The 25,630-nt window shown below is 43.3% G+C and overlaps 1 protein-coding gene across 1 annotated transcript in view; it reads left to right on the top strand.

Moving 5' to 3' along the window:
- ITPR2 (inositol 1,4,5-trisphosphate receptor type 2) overlaps positions 1-25,630 on the top strand; it is a 525,149-nt gene that overhangs the window by 129,228 nt on the left and 370,291 nt on the right. The window contains exon 10 of the mRNA XM_062194964.1: positions 10,101-10,145. Within this exon, the coding sequence (XP_062050948.1) occupies positions 10,101-10,145 (45 nt within the window). The remainder of the gene's footprint in view (positions 1-10,100; positions 10,146-25,630) is intronic.

The following is a 25,630-nucleotide window of genomic DNA, read 5'->3' as shown; positions in this document are numbered from 1 at the left end:
GAGAGGAAATTGGTTTTTCTTTAAGATTTATTTATTTATTTATTTATTTATTTGAAAGTTAGAGCTGCAGAGAGAAGCCAGGGGTGGGGAGAGATTCTTTGTGTTCACCGGTTCACTCCTGAAGTGGCCACAACAGCTGAAGCCAGGAGCCAGTAACTGCATCTGGGTCTCCCGAGGAGGTGGCAGGGGCCCAGGCACTCGGGGCCTCTTCGCTGCTTTCCCTGGTGCACCAGCAGGAAGTTGGCTCAGAGGTGGAGAAGGTGAGAGTTGTACCAGTGCTTGTATGGGTTGCCAGCATTGCAGGCGGTGGCCTAACCATCGCACGTCAGTGCAGGACTCTGAGATGCTGGCTTTGCCTCTGCAGGCCCGCTCCTGAAATGCCAGCAATAGTCAGGGGTGGCCCAGGCCAAAGGCAGGAACCAGAACTCAATCTCAGTCTCCCACTAGGGTGGCCGGGACCCAGGTGCTTGACTTGCAGGGTGAGCGTTACCAGGAAGCTGAACTGGAAGTAGAGCTGAGACTTTAACCCAGGGACTGTGATATGGGATGTAGGCATCCTACATGCCATCCTAACTGCTGTGCCAAAGGAACGCACCAACATTTAGTTAGTTCATCTCTTTACTAATCTAAACTAATCGATAGTGCCTTGCCATAGAAAATACTGCCTCATCCCGGGGCCCATGACAGTGCATATGTCAGGCATTTTGTAGAAGCCAACCAATCCCTTCCAAGATTTATAAAATACACAAATGGGTGAGGTTTTTACTTTTAGATCAACTGGGTAAGTGTAGTGAGCGCTTATCTGGGAGGGCAGCTGAAAAAATTGTCTATGCATTGGATTATCAGAACATTTTGACATACTTTGCCTTTACTTTTCCAAGTCCCTTTGATGGATGTTTCTAGAACAGAAATTAAGGTTTTTTTTTTTTTTAAACTAGCTTGAAACAGTTTTGTTGTCTATAATTTAACTCAAGCTATTGCATAATAATTTGGCCTGTGGTCTTAGAATAGAATGCAGTTAGAATTCACGCAGCATTTTAGTATTTAATAGGCTTTGATGCTGAATGATGTCACAGTTATTCTCCATAAACCTGTTGAGATATTTCAGAAATCCCCCTTTGGTCTTGACACACCTTAGTGTTTTGTGGGTATTTGTTCACCTTGCATTGTGTTTATCTAGCCAGTCACTGTTCTGTTTCCCATATCTGCCTTACCGCTGGATAGCTTGTGCCTAGCGCTGTATCTGACATTTAATTTACATTCAGTAAATACTGGATGATTAAATGATGGATCACAAGGACTGTGATTATTGTAAATCCAATGATTTCACTTTTCAGGGAAGGCAATCCAGTCTCAGGTTTTATTTTGCTCATTCAAAACACAATACAGTGACAACCTTAGGGCTGAATGCTTCATCTCAGCTGAGGGTGATTTTGACAGTGTCTGTAGACATTTGTATTGTCACAGTTGGGGAGAGAGCTGCTTGCATCTAGAGGATAGCCAAACATCTGATTTTGCATGGGACTGCTCCCTGGAACAGTGAATTATTACCTGGTCTCAATTGCCAAATATAGAAAAGAATCATACCAACTCACTCATCAGGACACTGAGTCTCTTGTGCAACTGCTCCTATCATACCTGTGCATTGGAGACTATTTTTATATAATTTTTAAAAGAGATTTATTTTATATATTTGAAAGTCAGAGTCAGAGAGAGAGAGAGAGAGTGGGAGAGATACAGAGAGAGCAATCTTCCATCTGCTGGTTCACTCCCTAGCTAGGGCTGGGCCAGGCAGACACCAGGAGCCAAGAGGTTCATCTGGGTCTTTGATGTTGGTACAGGAGCCCAAGCACTTGAGCCGTCTTCTGGTGCTTTCCCAGGCACACCAACAGGGAGCTGGATTAGAAGTGGAGTGGCCGGGACTTGAACTGGCACACATATGGGATGTCAATGCTGCGTATGGTGACTTAACTCACTATGTCATGACGCTGGCCCCTTGTATAATGTTTAAATTATTAAGTTATTAGTAATAAGTTATTGCTAAATCTCATGGTAATTTTAAAGATTTGTGGTCTGAAATCTAAGTACAAGTAATTTTAAAAAAGTAATTTATTATATCTATCTTATCTATCTGTCGTGCTTAAACATGGTACTCTCTTCTGACCAGCATTTACCAGGTAGTTATTTACTGAGAAAAGCCTAAGAAGCCTGTTGTTTGTGTAGAGCTGAAAGGGTACTATCAAAGGAATCGGACCATTTCATATACTGGAGTTTCTATGGTTATGGAGACAAAGCCTGTACATTGCAAGTTATTCACGAATAGTACCGCTTTAGTTTTGGTGAACTGTGGAAAATATCTCGGGATTGGGACACTGATATCACAGTAGTTAGATCTTGTTCTACAAGATCCTAAAGTGGACCAAGGCTTAGAAACGAACTCTTCTTCATCGTAAGGATCACCAACAGGAAAGTTTTAGGGAATTCAGGTTAAATATTAATAAATACACATTGCCAGGGACCCTTGGACAAAATGTGGTGCAGAGTAGTTAGTGGTGAATAAGGTAGTAAGGAGGACGTTTTGGCGCCATGAGATAATGCAGAACCATGTTGTTGGGCTGTCCCTGGCACACCTGTTGTGAGCTGACACTAGGGCCCACTTGGCCAGCACTCAGACATTGTTGAGTGTTTCACGCAGAGCACAGCCATCGGCACACTGCTCCTCACTGTGTTGTTGGTCTTTTACTCCAGTCATGTTACTGGGGCTTGAGAGTTTACATCTGTGTCTGTAGGACAGAGTCATTTCACATTTGGGTAGGTTAATACTGGAGCCTTGCCTCTGTAACTCTGCCTTATTAAATAAATAAATCGGGGCCGGCGCTGTGGTGCCGTGGGTTAACGCCCTGGGCTGAAGCACCAGCATCCCATATGGGCACTGGTTCTAGTCCCGGCTGCTCCTCTTCTGATCCAGCTCTCTGCTATGGGCTGAGAAAGCAGTAGAGGATGGTCCAAGTCCTTGGGCCCCTGTACCCATGTGAGAGACTGGAAGATGCTCCTGGCTCCTGGCTTCAGATTGGTACAGCTCTGGCCGTTGTGGCCAATTGGGGATTGAACCATCAGATGGAAGACCTTTCTCTCTCTCTCTGCCTCTCCTCTCTCTGTGTAACTCTGACTTTCAAATAAAATAGGTAAATCTTTTTAAAAAAAAAAATCTTAAAAAAAATGCTGGAGCTTTGGTGGTTAGTTCTTCTCTGGTCATGGTAAGGATGATGAATTACGCGTCACAGTTTCTGATCTGCTGCTTTCTGCATTTTCCTATTTTGGATGTTACTCAAGGAGTAGCTTTTGATTATCCTTTCCTAAACAAGATATATCAAGAAATGCAGCATAATTTTATTTGCTAATGATGTTATGTTCTTTCTTTCAATGACCACTAGTATTTGTATATGGGCAAAGCTTCCACCAGATGGCAGTAAACCCTTGTTTCCTGACTACTCAATAGCCTTTGGATTTAATTAATTAATGAGAGACTTAGGGTGGAATCTTGGGAAGACCAGGGCTATACTTTTAAAAGTCCCTATGTTCACTTCTCTGTCAAATGTGCCAGCCACAGTATATGAAAAGGGCCTAGTTTCTATCTTTGTGTTGTATGTGTAAATCCAGTAGATGAACACATATGCCAGACCCTGTATGCTCATGTGTAAATGTTAGAAGCCAAAATATAAGTTGTATCTGGCATTCATAAACACCCAGTAAAGTTTCTTTCCTTTCCTTTGTTTTTAGAATATCAGAATAATATGAGGGTCCTTCAGAAAGTTCAGGAACAATGGAATTAAAGGATAATGGGCTTTTTCTGTGGGCTTTTTGAAGTATCTTTATGGATTGGCCCTGAAATGCCAGGCACTGGAAAGAAGCACATACACATATCACTGTGTTAATGTACTCACATGATAGTTTTGTGACTTCTTTCATTGTTCAAAAGTTTTATTTTCAGCAAATGGACCTGTGTTATGGACTTAGGAGCTTTTGGTCTGTTTCCTGCTATTGTGTTTGATGGAAGGGTGCAGTTAGGTTTCATTTGATTGTGGTACGATCACAGTACTCACAGCCTGGGTGTCTGTGGTGTGACTTTCTCTCTATTGCTTTGAGCAATACCTGACTTCTTTCTGTTCTTGTTTGGCCGTTTAACGGAAGACTCTGTTGAAAGATTCTGTTCTCTGTCATCCACTCCCATGGCTGCTGGAGACCATGATTTCAATCTTGGATAACCCGCTTAAATATATGCTTAAGAAATACATCTTGTATAGAATTATTCTCTCACAAAAATCATGATTTTTCTTAGTTCAGGATTGAAATCCAGAGTCACAGTAAGCATGTTTTTCTCTTATTTTGTGTATCCAGAATCTACTGAGTCCACTTCCACAAAGTCTTTCACATCCGTTTCTCCTTTCTGTTTTCCATTTTCTCCTTACTGCCTTGGTTGGGCCCTACCCATCAATTTGTGCCACTGTACTTGGTTACCTTGCTTCTCTGATCTTCTTTCTCCCTGCATCTTCAGAAACAGATGCAAACTCTTTAGCTCAGGGTTTCAAAGCCCTGCAGGTCTGGGCTGATCTTCCTTCTCCCCTTGGACCACACCACTGCGCCTTAGGGAGGGAGGAGTGAAGCCATGTGCTCCTGTAACTAAAAGAAGCAGCTTTGGAGCCGCCAGGCCTGTGCTTCCTAATGCTGGTGCCTCACATCTGCACAGAGGGTTTCAGAATCGCTTGGTATAGCATAATCTAGAGGTTAAATGAAGGAACCTTTACGTGCATATAAAAAGTATCCCATAAATGACATTTATGGGTCCTCTCTGAATAAGCTTCATCTTTCTCTCCACACCTACCTGTCTGCTGTTCTCCCTCTTTCCTTCTCTGTCAGATACACTTCTACCGTCCTTCAAGACTTAACTCACATGCTACTCTCTCCATGAATAATTCTTGAATAAATTTGCCCACCGCAGATCCCTCCTTCCTGACCTATATTACTTATAAATTATTCATCCCTGTCTTAAATCTCTGGCCATATTCTGTTTTGCATTACAGCTGACTGTATTTATGTCTTATTTTCCCTCCTTGATTGTAAGGTCTGCTGGACAACGACCATATCCTCTCTGTCTTTGCTGAAATATCGTACGCCACAAGGCGTTGCCCACTGTGGGTGCTCTGTAATGGTTAATGAGTAAGTGATTGAATACTATAGTCATGCTCCCTCTCTCCAATGCCACATTTATAATTTGTTTTTTATATTAAGGAAATATTTCCTTTAAAGTTCTAACAGATTCAAGAACCTCCATATAATCATGTATCTTCCTCCCTTTGTAACAAAAATATTTTCCTTATTCTTTGTTTAATTACTTTAATAATCACTGATACTCTATTTTAAGAGGGAAAACAGTAGTATAATTTAAAGCCTGTACTTATTTGGCCTTTAAAGAGTTACTGTTGGTGAAATTATATAGCCTCACATTTGTTCAGGCAGTTTCTGTTCCTTTCCCTTCTCCTCCCTTTCCTTGTAATTATTATTCTTATTACCTATAGGTTTCTGAATTCAGCGAAGTAGTCACTGTGCTGATTATTTTTAAAAAAAACACTGCAGCTAAGAGGTAGAGATGAAGAGAAATCTCACTGACTGGCACCATCTTTCATATCATTGCCAAGGATGGGGCTTTGTGAAGTTTGTTGACATATAAATAGGGTGTGCTCGTTGATATTTCTGATTATATCAAGGAGCACCCTGAGTTCTGTGGGGTAGGAGGCCTTTCCTGAGGCCAGTGATGTTTCCTTATAGAGCAAGAGTGTGGAGTCCTGTTCCTATCCAGCTAGCCAGGGATTGGACGGATGACCCTAAACAGGTGAAGTACGTGAAGACAGAATTTTAGAAAGTGATGTTGTCTTTGGGACAGACTACGATCTGTGTTTCAGAGAACATACTTTATTGTGTGTTTTGTAAATAGTTTTCTTTTAAGATTTCTTTGAGAGACACAGAAAGAGAGAAGGAGAGAGACAAATAGAGAGAGGGATTTCTCCCATCTGCTGGTTCACTCCCCACATGCCAACAGTCAGAGCTGATCCAGGCTGAAGCTGGGAGTTGAGAGTTTAGTCTGGGTCTCCCATGTAGGTGACAGGGACTGAATTATTTGGGACATCACCTGCTACTTCACAAGGTGTATATTAGCAGGAAGCTAGAACAGAGAGTGGAACTGGGACTTGAACCCAGGTATTACAATATAGGATGAAGATAACCCAAGTGGTGGCTTACCTGCTGCACCAAACATCTGTCCCTTATTTTGTCTTTGGCTTAGATATGTTAATTCCCGTTTCTGTATACTTTCTAGTTACAGATAAATCATGCTGTCCAGCATGAGTTCACTTTACAGTGCTGGGGACCAACTATTCTGACATTTACTGGATAAAAACTTTGGGATATTCTTGGTAAAACATGTTGGGTATTTTTGGGATGTAATTTAGTTAAAATTTTATCACATATTTATTTATTTGTTTAAGTTTAAAAGAAATTTATTTTTTTAAAAGAAAATTTATTTTTTTAGAAGAAATTTATTTTTTTCAGTTTAAAAGAAGAGTGGAAATTCTTTGAAGAGAAAGCAATTTTTTAGGACGCTATCTTAGTACTTAACTAAAGCAGGTGGAAAAAATTCCTTCTACAACTATGCTGTGATTTTCTTAACTTCCAAGTAAAACTGTATGTTCTAGAGTTTGATAAATCAGTAAACAAGAAGTCAGTTAACTCTCCCTTTGCCCCTCCCCCTTTGGCTCTTGGATTCCAGAAGCAAGAAGTAATCCTGGACTTACTCTGTGTGTTACTTCACTGCAGGAAGGCAAGAGCAGCTCCCAGCCCTCATCACTGTGGGCCCCGCACCGCCAGGCAGCTGGAGTCTAATCGTCTGCTGTTTTGGGGACACTGCCCCTTGAGTCTTGCACTGGGTTCTGCTTTCTTCCCTCTGCACTCGCTCACACTTCCACTTACTTTCTGATTTGTTTCACCAGAGTTTTCGTTTGTTCTTGTGTTTCCTTGAATGGCTTCTTGCAGGGCATCTGCTTTTTGTGGCTGGCCTCCTCCCCTGCGCTTTCCTGAGACTCATCCTGTGGTTGCAGGTGTCCGGAGCCAGCCATGTTACTGCTGGATTGGACGCCACTGGGCATGCCGCCTTTGGTTATCCATCCTCCATTCCACACGATGCATTTTTATCTGGCAATGCTCATAGCAGGTTATAATGTCAAGCAGTGTCTGGCATCGCGGTCACTGCTCTCCTTCTGGTTCCCACTTACCTCCAGTGAATGTGTTCGTCTGTTTAGTTGATTTTCCTGGAATGGGATAATTGGTGCATACGTGGTTCTTTCTTCAGCTGAGAAAAGTTCCATTTTCTATCATCTTTTTGTTGCTTGTCCCCCTCGATGCGCTCTCGTCCTTGACAGTACCCAACTTGCCTGTCAGTTGATAGTCCCTTCTGTCCTCCATGACTGTTGCCTTTTACCCAGTTTCCATTTCTGTGACTTGAGGGACAGCTTTCCAGTGCCTTTTCTTCTGCACCATTTTCTGTAGCATCAGCTTGCTTTTTTATTGCTGCCAACGTGGACTTTAGTTTTGTATTTATGTGTCCATTTTGATTGACATCCTCAACATTCCCGGTTCTTTATATGATTACATTATCATTTCTATTACTGTTACCTTTGTGTTCTTTTAATTCTGTATGTTGCCTTGATGTGGAGGTCTTGTTGACTTCTACTTTCTTGGGTGTGCCAAACCATGTCCTGGAAAGTTTGTGTTATATTCAGGACTCTGAGAATTTCCCTTGTTCTGATATACTCTACCTTGAGTCTTTTTTTTTTTTTGGCCCAGCCCGGCCCTCCCCACCCCTCCCCTTCCATTCCTTTCCCTTTCCTTCTCTTCCAGTCCTCTCTCATATCCTCAGATGAGCTCTGTGCAGAACCAGAAGTGTTGAGTGGCTTCTCCTTTTGTCGCATGAGTTCGATCTCTGCTATGACAACATACCAGCATTCTGCATCTCCAGCTGCAGGGCAGACGGATGGTTGCATTTCGAGCGCAGCTCCCAGTTTCATCAGACGTCAGCTCAGCGTCCCAGGCTGTGCTGCAGTTGCTTCTGTCTTGTGTCCCGTGGCTGTTTCTGTATTCTCAGGCAGCACAGTGCCGGTACACAGCATCACGCGTCTTCTGTCTTCTCCCCGTTTTCACACGCTGCACTCACAATGGCCTTGCCATCATCAGCTCCCCAGTGCTTTCTGCCCGATTGTTGTCTGAGCATCATCAGCTGTCTGGTCGTGAGAAGACAGAGACTGATGGCAGGACAGTGGCTGGGGAGAGAATTTTCTGTGTGATCTGAAAGCAGCTTCTTAGCCCTAGAGAAGCCCTTCTGGAAGTTTTTGCTTGGTAAATTCTCAGGATCTCCAAGTCAGCAGGAGAAATGAATCTTAATGGAGAATCAGACTAGGAATAGGAGAGGGAGGAGGTGGGGTGGGAGTGAGGGTGGGAGGGCAGGTGGTGGCAAGAATCACTGTATTCCTAAAGTTGTCTGTATTCATTAAATAAAAGATTTCTTTGGAAAAAAAAAAAAAAGAGTACACAAGAGAAAAACTGGATCCTTACCTGTCTCTTACCCAGAACTCTGCTTTATGAGGACACGTCTAAAAGGGAGGGGAAGAAGGTATTAAATGATAAATATATTTTGCTGCAAAAAATTTTGGAGTCTATGCATAAGATAAACATTTTCCATGAACTTTTGGAAGACCCGTCATAATTTGTGTCAATTCATAGAAGATTTGGAATTTAGGTTGTTTTTCAGCCTTAGTTTTCAATGACATTGAGGTTGTTTTTCTTTTTTTTTTTTTTTCTTCCAAATTTGTTTCTTTTTGGGCTTTTTTTTTTTTTTTTTTGATCAGTACCTTCATTAATATTTAGTGGCACACTGGGAACAGCAGTTCCTACAGCTGCTAACTAAATGTCATTTTGAGAAAGACTCTTTACCTTGTATAAAATATATTTTAAAATAGGATTGTAAATTTTGCACCCTGGTTGATTCATGTTAAAATGGTTAAATGCACCTGGACAAGTTGTGACTTCAAGAAAACACCTTTTAAATATGTTGCTGTACAAATTATCAGCCTGGTTATTTTGAGACTATGTAGATAGGTGGAGCCAGGAGTTGATACTTGGGTCAACACTGAACATATCCAGAGCCTGTTTTTCTCATTGGAATGACCCCTAAACTCCATATCCAGGTTTTTGGTGTTAAAGAAGTCCTTCTGTGTTAATTGACATATCTGATACATATTTGCTCTTTTGCTGTGCTTTCTTTTCTTCATGTATGTAGCATGTAATTCATGGTCTTGAATCATTTTCAAAACTTTCCTCTGCTCTATTTTTAAAAATTGGTTTCTGAGGGGCCGACACCATGGCTCACTCGGTTAATCCTCCGCCTGCAGCACTGGCATCCCATATGGGTGTCGGGTTCTAGTCCTGGTTGCTCCTCTTCCAGTCCACCTCTCTGGAGGATGGCCCAAGTGCTTGGGCCCCTGTACCCCATAGGAGACCAGGAGGAAGCACCTGGCTCCTGGCTTCAGATCTGTGTAGCTCCAGCTCGTAGTGGCTATTTGGTGGGTGAACCAACGGAAGGAAGACCTTTCTCTCTCTCTCTCTGTCACTGTCTCTGTCAAATAAATAAAAAAATAAAATAAAATAAAATAAATTGGTTTCTGAGTAACTGGTAAATGGCCATTTTTGTGTTATGTAAAATGGTGAACTCTCTCGAGTGTTTCCCTAGACTCAGTGAGATTATCAGCTCTCATTTCATCAAGGATGCCAACATTTCTGATATAAATTAAGGCCTTCTAGTTGGCATCTTAGTGCTTGTCTCATGGTACTTGGTGGTAATGTTTTAAATTGTCCTAATTACCAGTAGTTCCTTAGATAACTTCCTTTTACACTGAACTTAGTTAAAGGTAAAATAGTGAACTGAATTAAACATCAGTGGTCTTGTTAATGTTCTTTTAACAACAGTCCAAATCTAGTTTTGCTTTCTTTTTCAGCTTAATCCTGATTACCGAGATGCCCAAAGTGAAGGAAAAAATGTGGTGAGTAGAATTGTTTCTCCTCCACAAATCAAAAGCATTTTGCTTATTTTCTTTGTATGAACAAGCTGAAGACTTATTAGTGAATCTGAAGACTACATACTCTAAGACAGGGTCTTTGAGGCTGTGGATCAAAGGTGAAAGGTGAGAGGTGACACAGCTTACATTATAAGGCAATGTCTAGTAACAGGTGCCTGGAGAGGTTTCCAGCAAGGTGCAGACCATGTGCGGTCGAGCACCAAGAGTGGCTGGTGTCTGAGAGGTGGGAGGTCTGGTCTGGCTTGCAGACGTGCACAGAAACTAGAAGGCAGAAATGTATAGGTGTCATGATAAGAAAATAGGACAACAGGACCCTTCTTTAGAATTAGAGATCATTCGAGTTCTGTTTTTGGGAAGAAATGGGAGCATTAAGCACACGCATGACTGATTTTCTGGTATTCTGAGGTATGCAGCTGGAAGAGCATCTCCGTCTTGACTGAAAGTCACTTTTCATGGAAATGTTTGTTCTCGTTCACCCCGCTCATTCCGTGCCACATGTGTAAAGTGTGACTTCAGGGTAATGAAGCTTCTTAGCTTACTGAAAAACCCAGAAACGAAAGTTTGCTGTGATGTAGACAGAACCTCAGGGTTTGGCCGTGACAAAGCCAGAGGCCAGAAACTCAATCCAGGTCTTCCATCTGCGTGCAGGGATCCACGTACTTGAGTCCCACCTGCTGCCTTTCAGCGTGTGTATCAGCAGGAAGCTAGATTCAGGAGTGGGGCTGGGTCTCTAACCCAGGCGTTCTAAAATGGGATGTGGGTCTTTCAAGAGGAATCGTAACTGCTAGGCCAAATGCTTATCCTGGATTTTTTTTTTAAGCAATTGAGGTACATGGTTTTATATAATATAGAGAAAATATGTAATTCAGTAATTTTGTAGTAATTTAGGAATCCTTTTTGAAATTTGTAGGAATTATTACTGTATCATTCGAGATTGCATTCATTGGGTACAAAGTAACAGGAGGAATAAGTGATAAGTATTTAAGGTGATGGATATGTTTTAACTTGAATCATTCCTTCCACACGATGTGCAAATATCATAACATCACTGTGTACCCCATAATTATGGATGGTTATAACTTGTGAAAAAATGAAGACAAAAACAAAGAAAAGTTAAAAAAGCAAAAATATTTCCCTTTATCTCTTCATCATTTTTGTGTCTTCTTTAGAAAAGTGTCTGTTCAGGTCTTTTTTTTTTTTTTTTTTAAAAGATTTATTCCTTTTTTTTTTTTTATTACAGGTAGAGTTATAGACAGTGAGAGAGAGAGAGAGAGAGCGAGCGAGAAAGGTCTTCCTTCTGTTGGTTCACTCCCCAAATGGGCGCCGTGGCCGGCGCTGCGCTGATCTGAAGCCAGGAACCAGGTGCTTTTTCCTGGTCTCCCATGCAGGTGCAGGAGCCCAAAGACTTGGGCCATCCTCCACTGCCCTCTCGTGCCACAGCAGAGAGCTGGACTGGAAGAGGAGCAACTGGGACTAGAACCCAGTGCTCATATGGGATGCTGGTGCCGCAGGCGGAGGATTAACCAAGTGAGCCACAGCACCACCCTAAAAAAGATTTATTTATTTATTTGAAAGAGTTACAGAGAGAGAGAGAGTGAGAGTGAGAGAGAGGTCTTCCATCCAATGGTTCACTCCCTAAATGGCCACAGCGACCAGAGCTGTGCTGATTTGAAGCCAGGGGCCAGGAGCTTCTTCCGGGTCTCCCACGTGTGTACAGGGGCCCAAGGACTTGGGCCATCTTCTACTGCTTTCCCAGGCCGTAGCAGAGAGTTGGGTTGGAAGAGCAGCAGCCGGGTCTTGAACCTGCATCCATATGGGATGCCAGCACTTCAGGCCAGGGCATTAACCTGCTGTCCTACAGTACTGGCCACTGTTCAGGTCTTTAGCTTGTATTTTTAAATTGGATTCTTTGTTTATTCATTTTTTCTTTTCAAGTTCTTTGAGTTCCTCATAAATCCTAGATAATGCCTCCTTGTCAGATATGTGGTTTGCAAATATTTTCCCTCACTGTGTAATATTTTTCTTCCTTCTGTAGCATTTTTCCTTGTTGTGCAGAAGCTTTTTAGTTTGACATAATCCAAGTTGTCTACCTGTGCTATTATTGCCTGTGCTCTGGAGCTTTTATTTGAAGAATCCTTGCCCAGACCAAAGACATGTAGTATATCCTCTGTATTTTTTCCTAGTAATTGTATTTATTTATTTATTTTTAAAGATTAATTTATTTATTTGAGAGGCAGAGTGACAGAGAAGCAGAGGCAGAGAGAGAGAGAGAGAGCAGGATAGGGAGAGGTGTCTTCCATCTGCTGGTTCATTTCCAAGAGAGAGAGAGAAAGAGAGAGAGAGAGAAGTGGGGGGGGGGGAGGCAGGGAAGGAGAGGGGGCTTCCATCTGCTGTTTCACCTCACAGATGGTTGCAAAGGCTAGATCTGTGCTGATTGGAAGCCAGGAACCAGAAGCTTCTTTTGGGTCTCCCATGTGGGTGCAGGGGCTCAAAGACTTGGACCATCTTCCACTGCTTTCCCAGGTCATAGCAGAGAACTAGATCAGAAGAGGAGCAGCGGGGACTTGAACCAGTGTCCATATGGTTGCCGACACTGCAGGCAGTGGTTTTACCTGCTACACCACAGCACTGGCCCCCTGGTAGTTTTATAACTGTCAAGGAAATGTAGATTAAACCCACAATGAGCTGTTACCTCACCCAAGTTCAAATGCTGATATAAAAACAGAACAAAAAGAATGCTGGGGAGAATGTGGTTGAAGAAGAATTCTGACATATTGTTGGTGGGAACGTAAGTTGGTACTGCTATTGTTAATGAAAATTAAATTAGAACTTCAGGTTCAGTTATCCCATTACCAGGTATATATCAAAAGGAACTGAAATAAGTCTGCCAAAGAGACATCTATACTCCCATAGCTACTGCATCACTGTTCACAGTAGCCAAGATAAGGAGTCAACCTAAATGTCCATCAAGGGATGAATGGATAAAGAAAATGTGTATGTTATTTATGACAACATAGATGACCTTGGAGGACATTATGTTAGATGATGTAAGTACAGAAAGACAAAATAGTGACATCCTACTGCATAGCAGAGTAAACACAGTTAACAATAATGCACTATGTATTTCAAAATAGCTGGAATAAATGATGTTGAATGGTCTCAACCACAAAGCAATGACTAATCTTTAAGGAGAGGAACACGCTAATTATCATTTGATCATTACATGTTATATATTTGGATCAAAACATCTCACTGTACCCCAGAAATATGTAGAATTACTAGTGTCAATCAAAAGTTTTAAAAAAGAGCATCATTCCACCCCTTGATAGAGTTGAAACATTGGATTAAATTATACTCCTGCCTGTGCATTGGTACGCAGCTCCATGTTGTCATGGGGGAAGTGCATCTAATAAGAATTTCTGGGCTTGTTTCAGTCTTGTTTGGCTCCTTTTCCATTTACTTACCAAGATTATAGCAGAAATGAAGCTGCAGTATGATAACGTTGGCCCAATGAAAGCTTCAACTTGTGTCAACATATCCCTAATCATAGAGATTGGACAATTTGATCAGTCAGTTCTTCTGTTTGTATTTCAGTTTTATCACCCTGGGTAGACTCTTCCCCCTGTGGTTTTCAAATGCCTGCCGCAGGTTTGTTGGGTTCTTACTTATTTTCCTATTAAGGAAAATGCTCAGTAATCAGTAACCAGGCTTAAAAAGCTGAATATGAGTCACGGCTTTTGGGTTCTTTTTTTTTTTTTTTTTTGACAGGCAGAGTGGACAGTGAGAGAGAGAGAGACAGAGAGAAAGGTCTTCCTTTTGCCATTGGTTCACCCTCCAAAGGCCGCCATGGCCAGCGCGCTGTGGCCAGTGCATTGCGCTGATCTGAAGCCAGGAGTCAGGTGCTTTTCCTGGTCTCCCTTGTGGGTGCAGGGCCCAAGGACTTGGGCCATCCTCCACTGCACTCCTGGGCCATAGCATAGAGCTGGCCTGGAAGAGGGGCGACCGGGACTAGAACCCGGTGTGCTGGCGCCGCAAGGCGGAGGATTAGCCTATTGAGCCACGGCGCCAGCCCTCTTGGGTTCTTAATACAAGCTTGTCAATGGTTTCCAGCAAAAGAGTACCAGGAATACACTGCAGTTGAGCAAGGTGAGTCTGTTAATCATTGTGAGACACACACACACACACACACACACACCCACCCACACCGTGGGTAGCTGTGGGGCACTCTGTCAGAGCATGTTAGATAGAACTTATTCTAGGATTTGGGTTTGCTTCAGGTGGTTCTGGGGAGGATTTAAGGGCATGGGGCTTTTCTGTGTGTAGGAATGCTGTTAGGAAGAAGAGGTTCATTCTGTCATTATTATCTTGGTAAATTTCACCTATAGGGTTGGTAATTGCTGAAGCATCGGTCACTCTTCTTAGCTGGGAGGCGACATGTATACAGTCATTTGTGACATGAAGAGTATTCATGTTTTGTTTGTCTTCAGACATGATTAGGGAGTGGTCATATTTTGACTTGATCCATCATGCACAGAGAGTGGCCTCATCTGGTGTTGATGTTCTGTGACATTTTTCACGTTTGAAGGGAGGATGCCAAGGCCCGCCTGAGAGTCCCAGGCCACCTGCCTCATGCCAGGGACTGCATTTCTGTGTCTCCAGATTTCTGTATATAATATTCTGGATGATTTCTTTAGTTTGGATTTGTGGCCAGGAGAGCTGCCCCTGTAGTACCATCGTAACGTATGTGGCCTTGGCCATATCAGATGGCTTTCCTGAGGCTCAGTTGTTTTCCTGTGTAATGGGATGAAGATGTTTGCCCTGTGAGCCTGACCTGGTGCCAGGAGGATACAGTGAGATCAGATGAATGGCTGCTCTTTGAATAGAAGATGTTCGTAGGTGAAAAATGATTAAGTTGTCTCTGTTGAAAGGCATCACACCAAAGCTTGAAATCGCGCAGTTGATCGGCATCTCTGTGCGCCTCTCCTTTTTGCTGCATCGAATTTGGTGTTGCTGATGGTGGTTCCAGGCCGAGCAGAGGTTAAGCATGTGGTGTATAGCGGTTTATAGAGCAGCACAGAAATAACAGATCCGTGGCGAATTTCCCTCCTGGTGCTTGTCAAGCTTTTGGACTTGATAGGTTTCCTCTTCTTCCCTCTCTGACCTCTACCGGAGAGAAAGAACTTTCCTTTCGCGTAAGCAGATACCATTGCAGAACCTTAAATGCACAGAGCACGGTGGGTCTGCTGAGCTGCAGAAGTTCACAGCTGGATCCCCTCTGTCCCTCAGGGAGACATCCAGCTGGGGACGTTGGCTTCCGTTCTCTTCCCTCTCCAGGGTCAACCCAGCCGAGACCGCGCAAGTGTAGAGCTAGCACAGTGTCTTAGGGCTTGTCGTTGTGTAGACGGCTCTCCTGGCCGTGTTCATGTTTCTGTTGAATGGCATGTCCCCTTAGAGTCAGCCACCAATCTGTAAAATAGGAAATGAGTTTCCCACAACAGGATGTGACATACGTTTCACCACGCGTCTGTGTTCCAGTAACAGTTCACGGCAACTGTGCTAATTTCTTTTCTTTCCTAATTTTCCCTATGTTGTCTATTTAGTGGCCAGTTAATATTTTTTTCCCGAAATTTAGAAGCCTTTATCAAAATGGTGTCTTCCATGTTTGAAGTTTCAGAGGTTCATGTGTGGTGCTGCTGAAATTAGGCGATATGTGTCAGAGCTCCTGTTAGGAGCCACATCGCTGTGTGTATTCTGCGAAGAAGTCTGTTATTTCCAGCCTCATAGATGTATGGCATCCCCAGGGACCCTGTAAACAGTGGAACCGTGTCAAGCCCCGCTTGGAAGCTGACACTCGTTATCTCTTCCCTTTGAAAGGTTGCATCTTTTCATCTGGTTCGTGGAAGAGGACTTTCTGGAAGTAACGGTGTGCATGTTGATGTCATCGTATTTATGTGTGGTGTGATCTGGTTTTGGAGGGAGTGTCTTTTGTCCGTGCTGGGGTTTCTCCACCCCGGCAGCACTGACGTTGGAAAGGTGATGCCGCGTTGTGAGGGAAGAAGGTCATTTGTGTTGTGGGATGTTTAGCAGCGCCTGTGGCCTCTCCTTGCCAGGGCTAACAGCTGTCCCCCACACCTTCACTGTAGCCATCAAAAGTGTGTCCAGAAGTTGCCAGCTGCCTTGGGCCCGGTTTTTCCCATTGAGAGCCATTGTTCTAGCATGCATTTACATACATACGCTGGCATGTCCCAGGAAGCAGGACACTCAGCTGAAACAATCTTGAAAATTCTATCGTGTAGAAGTTGGGGGAGGGGAGCCTACCAGATTCTATAAAAAGACCCCCCAAGATTGTCTTGAGTTTTTCTCTGTACTCATCAGCAGTAAGGTGGCAAGGAAGAAAGGAATTGAGAGTAACAGTTTGTTAGGGAATCTTGGCAAGAAAAAGAGTGCTTGCAGCCTGCAGCTTAAAATGGCAGCGCTGTGTGTGGTTATGTAAGTCCGCCGGGAGCACCGGAGGACGCGAGGGGAAGTAGAGCTGCAGGTGTGTCGCTGCCGCGGCGGGCACAGGTCTGAGTCAGCTCTGGAAAGCAGACCTTGTTTCTTACGGAATGTCTCTGGCAGCCTGACGTCGCTGCTGAAAATCCGTGAGTCACGAGTGAGTCAACAGAGAAGGTGTCCCAGAGCCCCTCTGCTGAGCTGCCTCCCCAGAGAAGGTGTCCCGGGGCCCCTCTGCTGAGCTGCCTCCCGCTGGCCCTGGGCAGCCGGAAGCCAGAGGCGTTCCTTTAGTGGGCTGGCTGCTCCTAAGGGAAGCTTTCTCCTAGGGTAACCTGAGAGCAGCACGCCCTCCCTTCCAGGGAGGAGTGCTGGCTTGGGATGGGAGCCCACCCCCCTGAGTTAGCATCCTGAGACCCTGCAACCCTGCACAACCAGCCAGCCAGCCGCTCAGTTGGGTGCATTTTGGAGAGCCAGCTGATGCTGAATTTGACATCTGTTGTTCCTTGGTCCATTTCATGATGCAAGAGGGCTTTCTGCTTCTGTAATTCTTTGCAGGAAACAGCGTTCAGTGTCTTTTTTTTTTTCTTACTTTAAAATCAGTGTGGTTTTATCTAAGGGGTCTTCAAAAAGTTAGTGGAAAATGCATACTATGAAAAAACTAGACATGGATTTCAAAAATTCTTTGCACCCCAGTAAACTGATCTTTCACTTCTGTTTGCCCATGAGCTTTTTGAAGGCCCCTGATAAACAAAAAAAGCCTCCAGTGCTTAATTTTGGACAGAATTGTCTTCATGTTGCAAAGATTTTCTTTAGTGTTGAAGCTCGATTCATATATTAAAAGTTGTAGATTTAGAACTCAGTATTCAGATTTATAGTTAGAAAATCCAAAAGATGTGCTTGAAGTATACTGTCAAATTTTTTAGGAAGGAGACTTTGTTAAGCAAATTAGCAGAGAACTATTAAAAAATTGTGCTTAAGACTGTAAAGCACTGTTAAAGACTTCTAAACATGGTAGAGCTCTTACACATAAACAATTGTTAGGTCACTGAGAAAGGGACTTTACTACTCATTAAAACTATTTTCCAAAGGCAAACTATGTAAGGATAGGCCTGTACCTTCTACTTTGTATAATTAAAATAAAACCACAGACCTTAAATAGCATGAGTAATTCACAGTGACCTCTTTTAATTAATCCTAATTAATGAGTTTTTTTCTGTGTTTGGAAAAGATTGTCCTCGTGGTGTAAGAGTGTTCAGATAGGGAGCCCCCGTCTGCTTGTTGGTGAGCCATTACCAAGGAGGGCAGGCCAGGAGGACAGTCTCTTGTGTTCGTTACCATTCCAGAAGCGGAGAGAAGCAGGATTGACCAATGGATAAACAAAATACTAATTTTCAAGTTTAATTGCTAAAGAAATCTAAGCAGTTGGGATCAGTTAGTACGCTTACCTTGAAGGAAGATTTCATACTAAATTAGAATTAGAAGATTGATGTGCAGGATGCTCAGGTGTGGTATTCCTTTTCGGGATGTGGTATATTCTGGGGTTCTCATTTGTTGCATCCACACAGGGCATTGGTGAGAGAAACTGTTTAATTTTTGCTCACCGACTCTCCCCTTGTCTCGGTTACATCCTGATCTTCTACTAATAAAGCAGTGGTTAAGTCACCTGAACTGCCTGCATTCCATGTTGGAGTGCCTGGTTTGCATCCTGGATGCTTGGCTGCTGGGCCCCTTGCTGCTAATTCATTGTGTGAGATACAGCAGAGGACAGCTCAAGTGCTTGGATTCTTGCCACACACGTGGGAGACTGGATAGAGCTCCGGGATCCTGGCTTCAGACAGGCTCAGTCCTGGCAGTTGTGGGAATTTGGGGAGTGAGCAAGAAGGGTGGAAGATCGCTTCATCTTTCTCTGTCTCTCTGCCTTTCAAATAAAAATGAAAATAAATGAACAATGAAATCTAACAAATAAAGCCTTTCTTCAAATGTGGCTCGGTACAATTGCTGTTATTTTCCTTAGTTAAAATCATTTTAATTGTGCCTTTCCAGTATTCCATTAAGGCCACTTTTGCATAAATCCTATTGCCTGCATATTCATCAAACAATTCCTTGGGGATGTTTCTACAACCGACCGATCTTTGTGCAGTTCTAGTGTTCTTGCATTTGGAGGTCATCTCTTCTCACGGGTATCACCATGCTTGTTACGTTGGTGTTCTTCCCTTTGTCTGTGATAACATCGCAAGATCCAGCGAACTTTTACAACATTTCTGTATGACTGTAATTACGCTCATCTATCCCTCTTCAAGTCTCCCTGTTACTGAGGACGTAATTAAGGACAGACTTCCTTTCCTGTTTCTTAGAATTGCCCCTCCCTCTTCTCAGACCTCCTTTTGTTTTGTTTTTAAAGATTTATTTATTTATTTGAAAAACAGAGTTACAGAGAGAGGCGGATGGTGGGGCGTGGAAATCACTGGTTTATATAACCCAAATGGTTGCAACAGGCATGGCTGGGGCAGGTCAAAGCCAGGAACCTGGAACTCCATCCAGATCCTTCACATGGGTTGCAGGGTGCCAGCTGCTTGGACCGTCTTCCACGGCCTTCCTAGGTGCATTCTCAGGGAGCTGGATCAGAAGTGGCGCCACCAGGACTTGAACCAGCGCTCATATGTGATGATGTTGTCATAGACGGCGGCTTAACCTATTGTACCACAACACGGGCCCCTTTCTTCTTCATCTTAATCACTGTCATACTCAGTATCAGATTTCAGTGTACTTTTTAACCTTGAGAAGTTTTCCTGGTTGCACATGGTGTTCTACTGGGCTCTGGGTTAGAGGATCCTGTAGACCGCTGCAGGCCTTCTTCCCTCAGCAGTGAGCGGAACAGCAGTGAGGTTGCTGTCTGGGCTGCAGAGCACAGAGCCTCCAGGCAAAGTGGCTGCTTTGCCATCTGTACCTCAGTGTAACACCTGGGCTTTCGTGTTGAGCTGCATGATGTAGATTCATGGGACCACACACTGTTTCTTCCCTCCCTCCCTCCCTCCCTCCTCTTTGTTTTTAGATTTCAGATATAAGTGAGATCATGCATAATTTTTTTTTGCATTTCCCTCATGATCAGATTCTGAACACCTCTTCATATACCCGTTGGCCATTTGTATGTGTACTTTTGAGAAGTGGCAGGCCTTTTGCCTTTTGTGAAATCATATTATTGGTTTTATGGCTATTGCATTGTGTCAGTTCCTTTGATTATTAATCCTTTTTCTGGTGTATGTTTAACAAATATTTTTTTCCAAATCCCTTGGCTACCTTTTCATTTTGTTGACTGTTTACTTTGCTGTGCAGGTAGCCTCTCTTGTTTGTTTTGGCTTTGCTTGCCTATACTTTGGTGTGCTTTAAAAAAAAAAAAAAATCATTGCCATGGCCATTGTCCAGGAGCATTTTTACTGTGTTTTCTTATAGGAGTTTTTCAGTTTCAGTTGTCCTGTTTAGGTCTTTAACACATTTTGAGTTGATTTTTGTGTCTGATATGAGGATCCAGTTCCACTCTTGCACATGAATATTCGATTTTTCCCACATAATTTATTGAAGCATTTTTCTTTTCCTATTGTGTTTTCTTGGTGGCCCTGTCAAAAAGTAGTTGATGACATATGTTCGGGTTTATTTCTGGGCTCTCCATTCTTTTTCAGTGGTTTATGTGTCTGTTTTTAATGCCATTACCTTACTGCTTTTATTAGAATTATTTTGTAATGTAATTTGCAATCAGAAAGTATGATGCCTTCACATTTGTTTTCCAGTGTTGTTTTGGTTACCCAGGGTCTTTTGTGGTTCCAGACAAGTTGTAGAATTGTTTCTTCTATTGCTATGAAAGGTGCCATTAGAATTTTAATGGGGATTGCCCTGATTGTATCGGATGCTGAGGGCATTTTAGGGATATTCATTCTTCTGATCCACCAGCCTTGGCTGTCTTTCCATCTATTTTGTGTCTTTTTCAGTTTCTTCTACCTACAGTTTTTAGTTTTTGGTGTACAGATATTTCACTTCATTCCTTAGTTTTCTAAGTATTCTGTTCTTTTGATGCTATTGTAAATGTATTTTTTTTCAGACTTATTTAGTGTAAACAAGTAAAACTTGATTTTTTAAAGAAAGATATTCAAAAGTTTTAAAAAATTTGTTTTCATTTTGTTTGAACTACAGTGAGGGAGAGAGATAGGGAGGGAGAAAAAGAGAGAGAAAGAATGAGAGTATGCATTAGCTCTTTCATCTGCTGATTTCACTCCCCAAATGACCACAATAGCCAGGTTTGGGCCAGGCCAATGCCAAGAGCCTGGGAGGCAGTCCAGGTCTCCCATGTAGGTGGCAGGGACCCATGTACTTGAGCCATCATCTGCTACCTCCCAGGATGCACATCAGCAGGAAGCTGATTGGAAGTAGTGGAGCAAGGACTCAAACCAGGCTCTCCAATGTGGGATATGAGCATCCTAAAAGATGTCTTAATTGCTGCACCAAATGCCTGCCCTGCAACTGATTTGCTTATGTTGCTTTTGTAGCCCACAACTTTGTTCAATTCATCATTAGTAACAGTTTTTTAGTAAAGTACTTGAAGGTTTTAAGAATATAAGATCTTAACACCTGTAAACAGAAATAATTTTATTTCCCTGTCCTAATTTGGATGCCATGTGCTGCTTCTTCTTGTCCGATTGCTATTCCAGCAGTATGTTAAATAGAAAGGATGAGTGTTAGCATTCTTGCCTGTACCGTATCTGAGAAAAAAGTATTCAGTTTAGGCCCAGTGGTTATCATTACGACAGAGCTGTGGGCTTTGCATAAATGACCTTTAGTATGTTGAGCTTTCCTTCTGTGCCCATTTTTTGGGTGTTTTTTTTTTTTTTAAATCATAAAAAGACGTTGAACTTTGCCTAATGCCTTGTCTGTATGTATTGAGATGATGGTTTTAATCTTTCATGCTAGTGATGTGATGTTATCACATGGGTTGTTTTGCATATGTTTAGACCAACCTTGCATCCCAGGGTTAAATCCCACTTGATCATTATGTGTAGTCTATATGATGTGTTGTTGAATTCAATTTGGTAGTATGTTATTGAGGATTTTTACTTGTATGCCCCTCAGAGATACTGGTCTATCGTTTTCATGCGATTTGTTTGTCTGCCTTTGGTATTAGGGTAATACGGTCTCATAAAATGAATTTGTTAGCTTTCCCTCTACTTCTGTTTTCTTTGACTGTTTGGTGAATTCAGCTGTGAAACCATCTGTTCCTAGGCTTTTCTTGGCATCGTGCTTTCTTTTATAAAAACAAACAACATCACGTCCAGCAATAGACATTGCAGAAGTACAGACAAATAGGCAGAAATGTCGACTTGTTGGTTTTATCTTCTCCAAGTTGTTGGCTGATGGTTTGTGGGAGCTTCTTGACTGTCACAGTCTCTTTGTAGCTCACTAGTTAAGAGTAAGGGCTGTGGAAGTCAGCTGGAGCTATATTTGATTTTCAGCCCTATCACATGATAGTTACGTGAACTGGCCCCTAGAGGATTGGTTTGTTCATCTGTAAAATGGATAATGATATCTAAATAGCAGTACTCAGTCCTTACCAAATTTCACATACTTTAGATTCTCTTTTCTTTCCTTTTTTTTTTTTGACAGAGTGGGCAATGAGAGACAGAGAGACAGAGAGAAAGGTCCTCCTTTTCCGTTGGTTCACCCCCAAATGGCTGCTATGGCCGGTGTGCTGTGCCGATCCGAAGCCAGGAGCCAGGTGCTTCTCCTGGTCTCCCATGGGGTGCAGGGTCCAAGCACTTGGGCCATCCTCCACTGCACTCCCGGGCCACAGCAGAAAGCTGGACTGGAAGAGGAGCAACCAGGACAGAACCGGTGCCTCAACCGGGACTAGAACCCGGGGTGCCGGTGCGGAAGGTGGAGGATTAGCCTAGTGAGCCGTGGTGCTGGCCTAGATTCTCTTTTCTTGCAGAATAGGCCAGCTCTCTTACTCCTGGATTTCTCTTAGTGCCCCTAATCATCTCCCTTTCTCCTCCCATTTTTCCTGCTTCCGCACTTGTACTCATCCTCTTTACCTGAGGATCTTCCTTCCAACCCAGGAATGCAAGAAATGAGCAAGGCCATATAAAGGGCTGTGTAGATTTCTGTAATGAAGCAAAGTATCTTCAAGACCCAACAGAATCAGTTTCAAATAACGGCACTTTGCTCGTCCAGCTGCTGGTGGAGATTTATTTGGGAAGAAGAGTTTTCAGCTCACCGATGACCTCTGTAGACCTGTCCCGAGGTTGAGATCCTGTGATTCTAACCTGCCATGCAATTTATATAGCCGTCTCCCCTAACTCACTAGTCTGGATAGAGTGTTCTTGCTATGGGGATAAAGACATTTGCCTTTTCTTCCTGCAGGACAAGAGGGTGACTTTGACTCTCACAGATTTTGTCTTTAATCTTAGATTTCTGTGTCTGTAATGCAAATCATTATGAAAGTGGGTTTTATGACCAAAGAGAATTTTTTCAGAGACTTGAAGATTTTTAGCCATGAATTCATGCTTACCCTTTCAGGAAACTCGTTCAGAGGTTAAGGGCCCTAGGCCAGGGCTCTGGCTTTGGTTAGCTTGGAATAAAGCCCTGATAGGTTGAATTTGGGGTGAGAATTCCCTAGGAACACTCACTGCTGGCTTTCCTTCTCCCTCCTCCTTTCCCCTTCAATTCTTCCCTCCCCCTTCAGTCCCCTCCTCCCCCTCCCTCCTCAGTCACTCCCTCTCTGCTCTTTGTTTAATGGAAGTGATCATGCTCACCTTCCTCTCTCTCAGTTTCTTGTTGGAAGATGAGTTAACAACAACCTAGGCCGTGGCCATGGGAGAAGCTCTGTGTGAATTCTGATGTATAATTTTCTTAGTGTTTCTGCTTTGTCTTCTTTCCCACACGCCTGCATGCCCCTGTGATGGGTGGTAAGTTATCTCTGTCTCTGATCCGTGGACCGCATGCATGTTTACTGATGAGAAGCCACAGTGAGAGAGTCAGATCACTTGGAGTTTGCCGAAGCCCTGCCTTGGTTTGACTCTGCATTTTTGGCCTCTGCCAAATACATGTGAGGCACAACTGGCAGGAGCTCCCAGGCACTGCTCGGCTGTGTGGACATAAGCAGATCACAATCCTGCGTCTGTGTGGGAACCCTGTCGGTTTCGTCTGCCCACTCACAGTTCAGGAATGCTGCCGGGGTGCGCACCATTCACAGAAGTGACCAGGAACAAAACTGCAAGAGTTATCTGATCCAAGAGAAATGATATACACAGTTGTAGGATGGGGAATGAGGTTCTGAGTAAATGATTAGGTCTGACATCTTGTTGGTGCTTATTGGAGGACAAACCTTTGCCCACTAGTTACATCCATTCAGTTTCCTGTGGTGGTAGGATGACCTCCTCCCCCACCCCCCCCTTATGAATTTCAGTGTTTTAATAAATATGTATAATGAACTATTTAATTAATTACCAAACTTACTTTGAATTTGCTATGTTATATTTGGTTTCTTGTGCATCCAGTTCTTCCTTAGTCACTGGGACTTGAGGGAGTTCATTAAGCTTGTGTTTGTGCCTGCTTCAAAGGGCAGGATGTGCTGGAGATACTGACCAAAGTGCACATCTTCTTGAAGACATCTGTGTGGGAAGACCTCTTTTGATTTCACTTTTTATACAACTGGTGTGTGGTCTTGGGTCCAGTGGGAAGTGAGCTGAATGGGAATGTTGCTGTTGATGTCGCTTCCTCTCCAGGTTAACGTGCAAATTGTGCTTTGGGAGTTAGGCATGAACTCTCCACCTCTGTCTTACCTAGTCTTTAATTTATGAAATCCAGATGTTTCAGCATACTCTTTCTTCTTGGTTTATTTTACACGTGGAATCATCAATTTTACTACCTTGTAAATATTTTTTTTTAAAAAAGATTTATGTATTTATTTGAAAGTCAGAGTTGCACAGAGAGAAGGAGAGGCAGAGATAGAGAGAGAGAGGTCTTCCATCTACTGGATCATTCCTCAATTGGCTGCATCGGCCGGAGCTGTGCCAATCCAAAGCCAGGAGCCAGGAGCCAGGAGCTTCTTTTGGGTCTCCCACACGGGCACAGGGGCCCAAGGACTTGGACCTTCCTTTCTTTCTTTCCTCCTTTCCCTTTCCCTTTCCCTTTCCCTTTCCCTTTCCCTTTCCCTTTCCCTTTCCTTCCTTCCTTCCTTCCTTCATTCCTTCCTTTTCTTCTTTCTTTTCTTTCTTTCTTTCCTTCCTTCTTTCTTTCTTTTCTTCTCTTCTCTTTTTTTTTTCCTTTTCTGTCTTTTCTTTTCTTTCTTGATAGAATTAGACAGTGAGAGAGAGAGAGACAGAGAGAAAGGTCTTCCTTCCATTGGTTCACCCCCCAAATGGCTGCTATGGCTGGAGCTACGCTGATCCGAAACCAGGAGCCAGATGCTTCCTCCTGGTCTCCCATGTGGGTGCAGAGGCCCAAGGACTTGGGCCATCCTCCACTGCCTTTCCTGGCCACAGCAGAGAGCTGGACTGGAAGAGGAGCAACCGGGACTAGAATCTGGTGCCCATATGGGACGCTGGTGCCGCAGGTGGAAGATTAACCAAGTGAGCTACAGTGCCGGCCCAGGACTTGAGCCTTCTTCTGCTACTTTCCCAGGCCATATCAGAGAGCTAGATGGGAAGTAGAGCAGCCGGGTCTTGAACCAGCGCCCATATGGAATGCTGGCGCTTCAGGCCAGGGTGTTAACCCTCTGCACCACAGCACCGGCCCTGTAAATAGGTTTAAGGGGAGAAGGAAGTGACTGTACCTTGTGACTGTGGAATGCCTTGGTGATGTGCCCACTTGTGGTCCTCCCATCCATGGAGAGTGTGACTTTTCACCCTTGATGTTAATGACCTCGAAGGCTGGCAGGCCCGTGCTGCCCTCGCTGAATCCTGTGGAATAGG

The sequence above is a fragment of the Lepus europaeus genome, chromosome 6 (genome assembly GCF_033115175.1).
Source record: "Lepus europaeus isolate LE1 chromosome 6, mLepTim1.pri, whole genome shotgun sequence".
Taxonomy (NCBI): Eukaryota; Metazoa; Chordata; class Mammalia; order Lagomorpha; family Leporidae; genus Lepus; species Lepus europaeus.
Note: the sequence above shows the minus strand (reverse complement) of the source record. Positions and strands in the feature narration are given on the sequence as shown.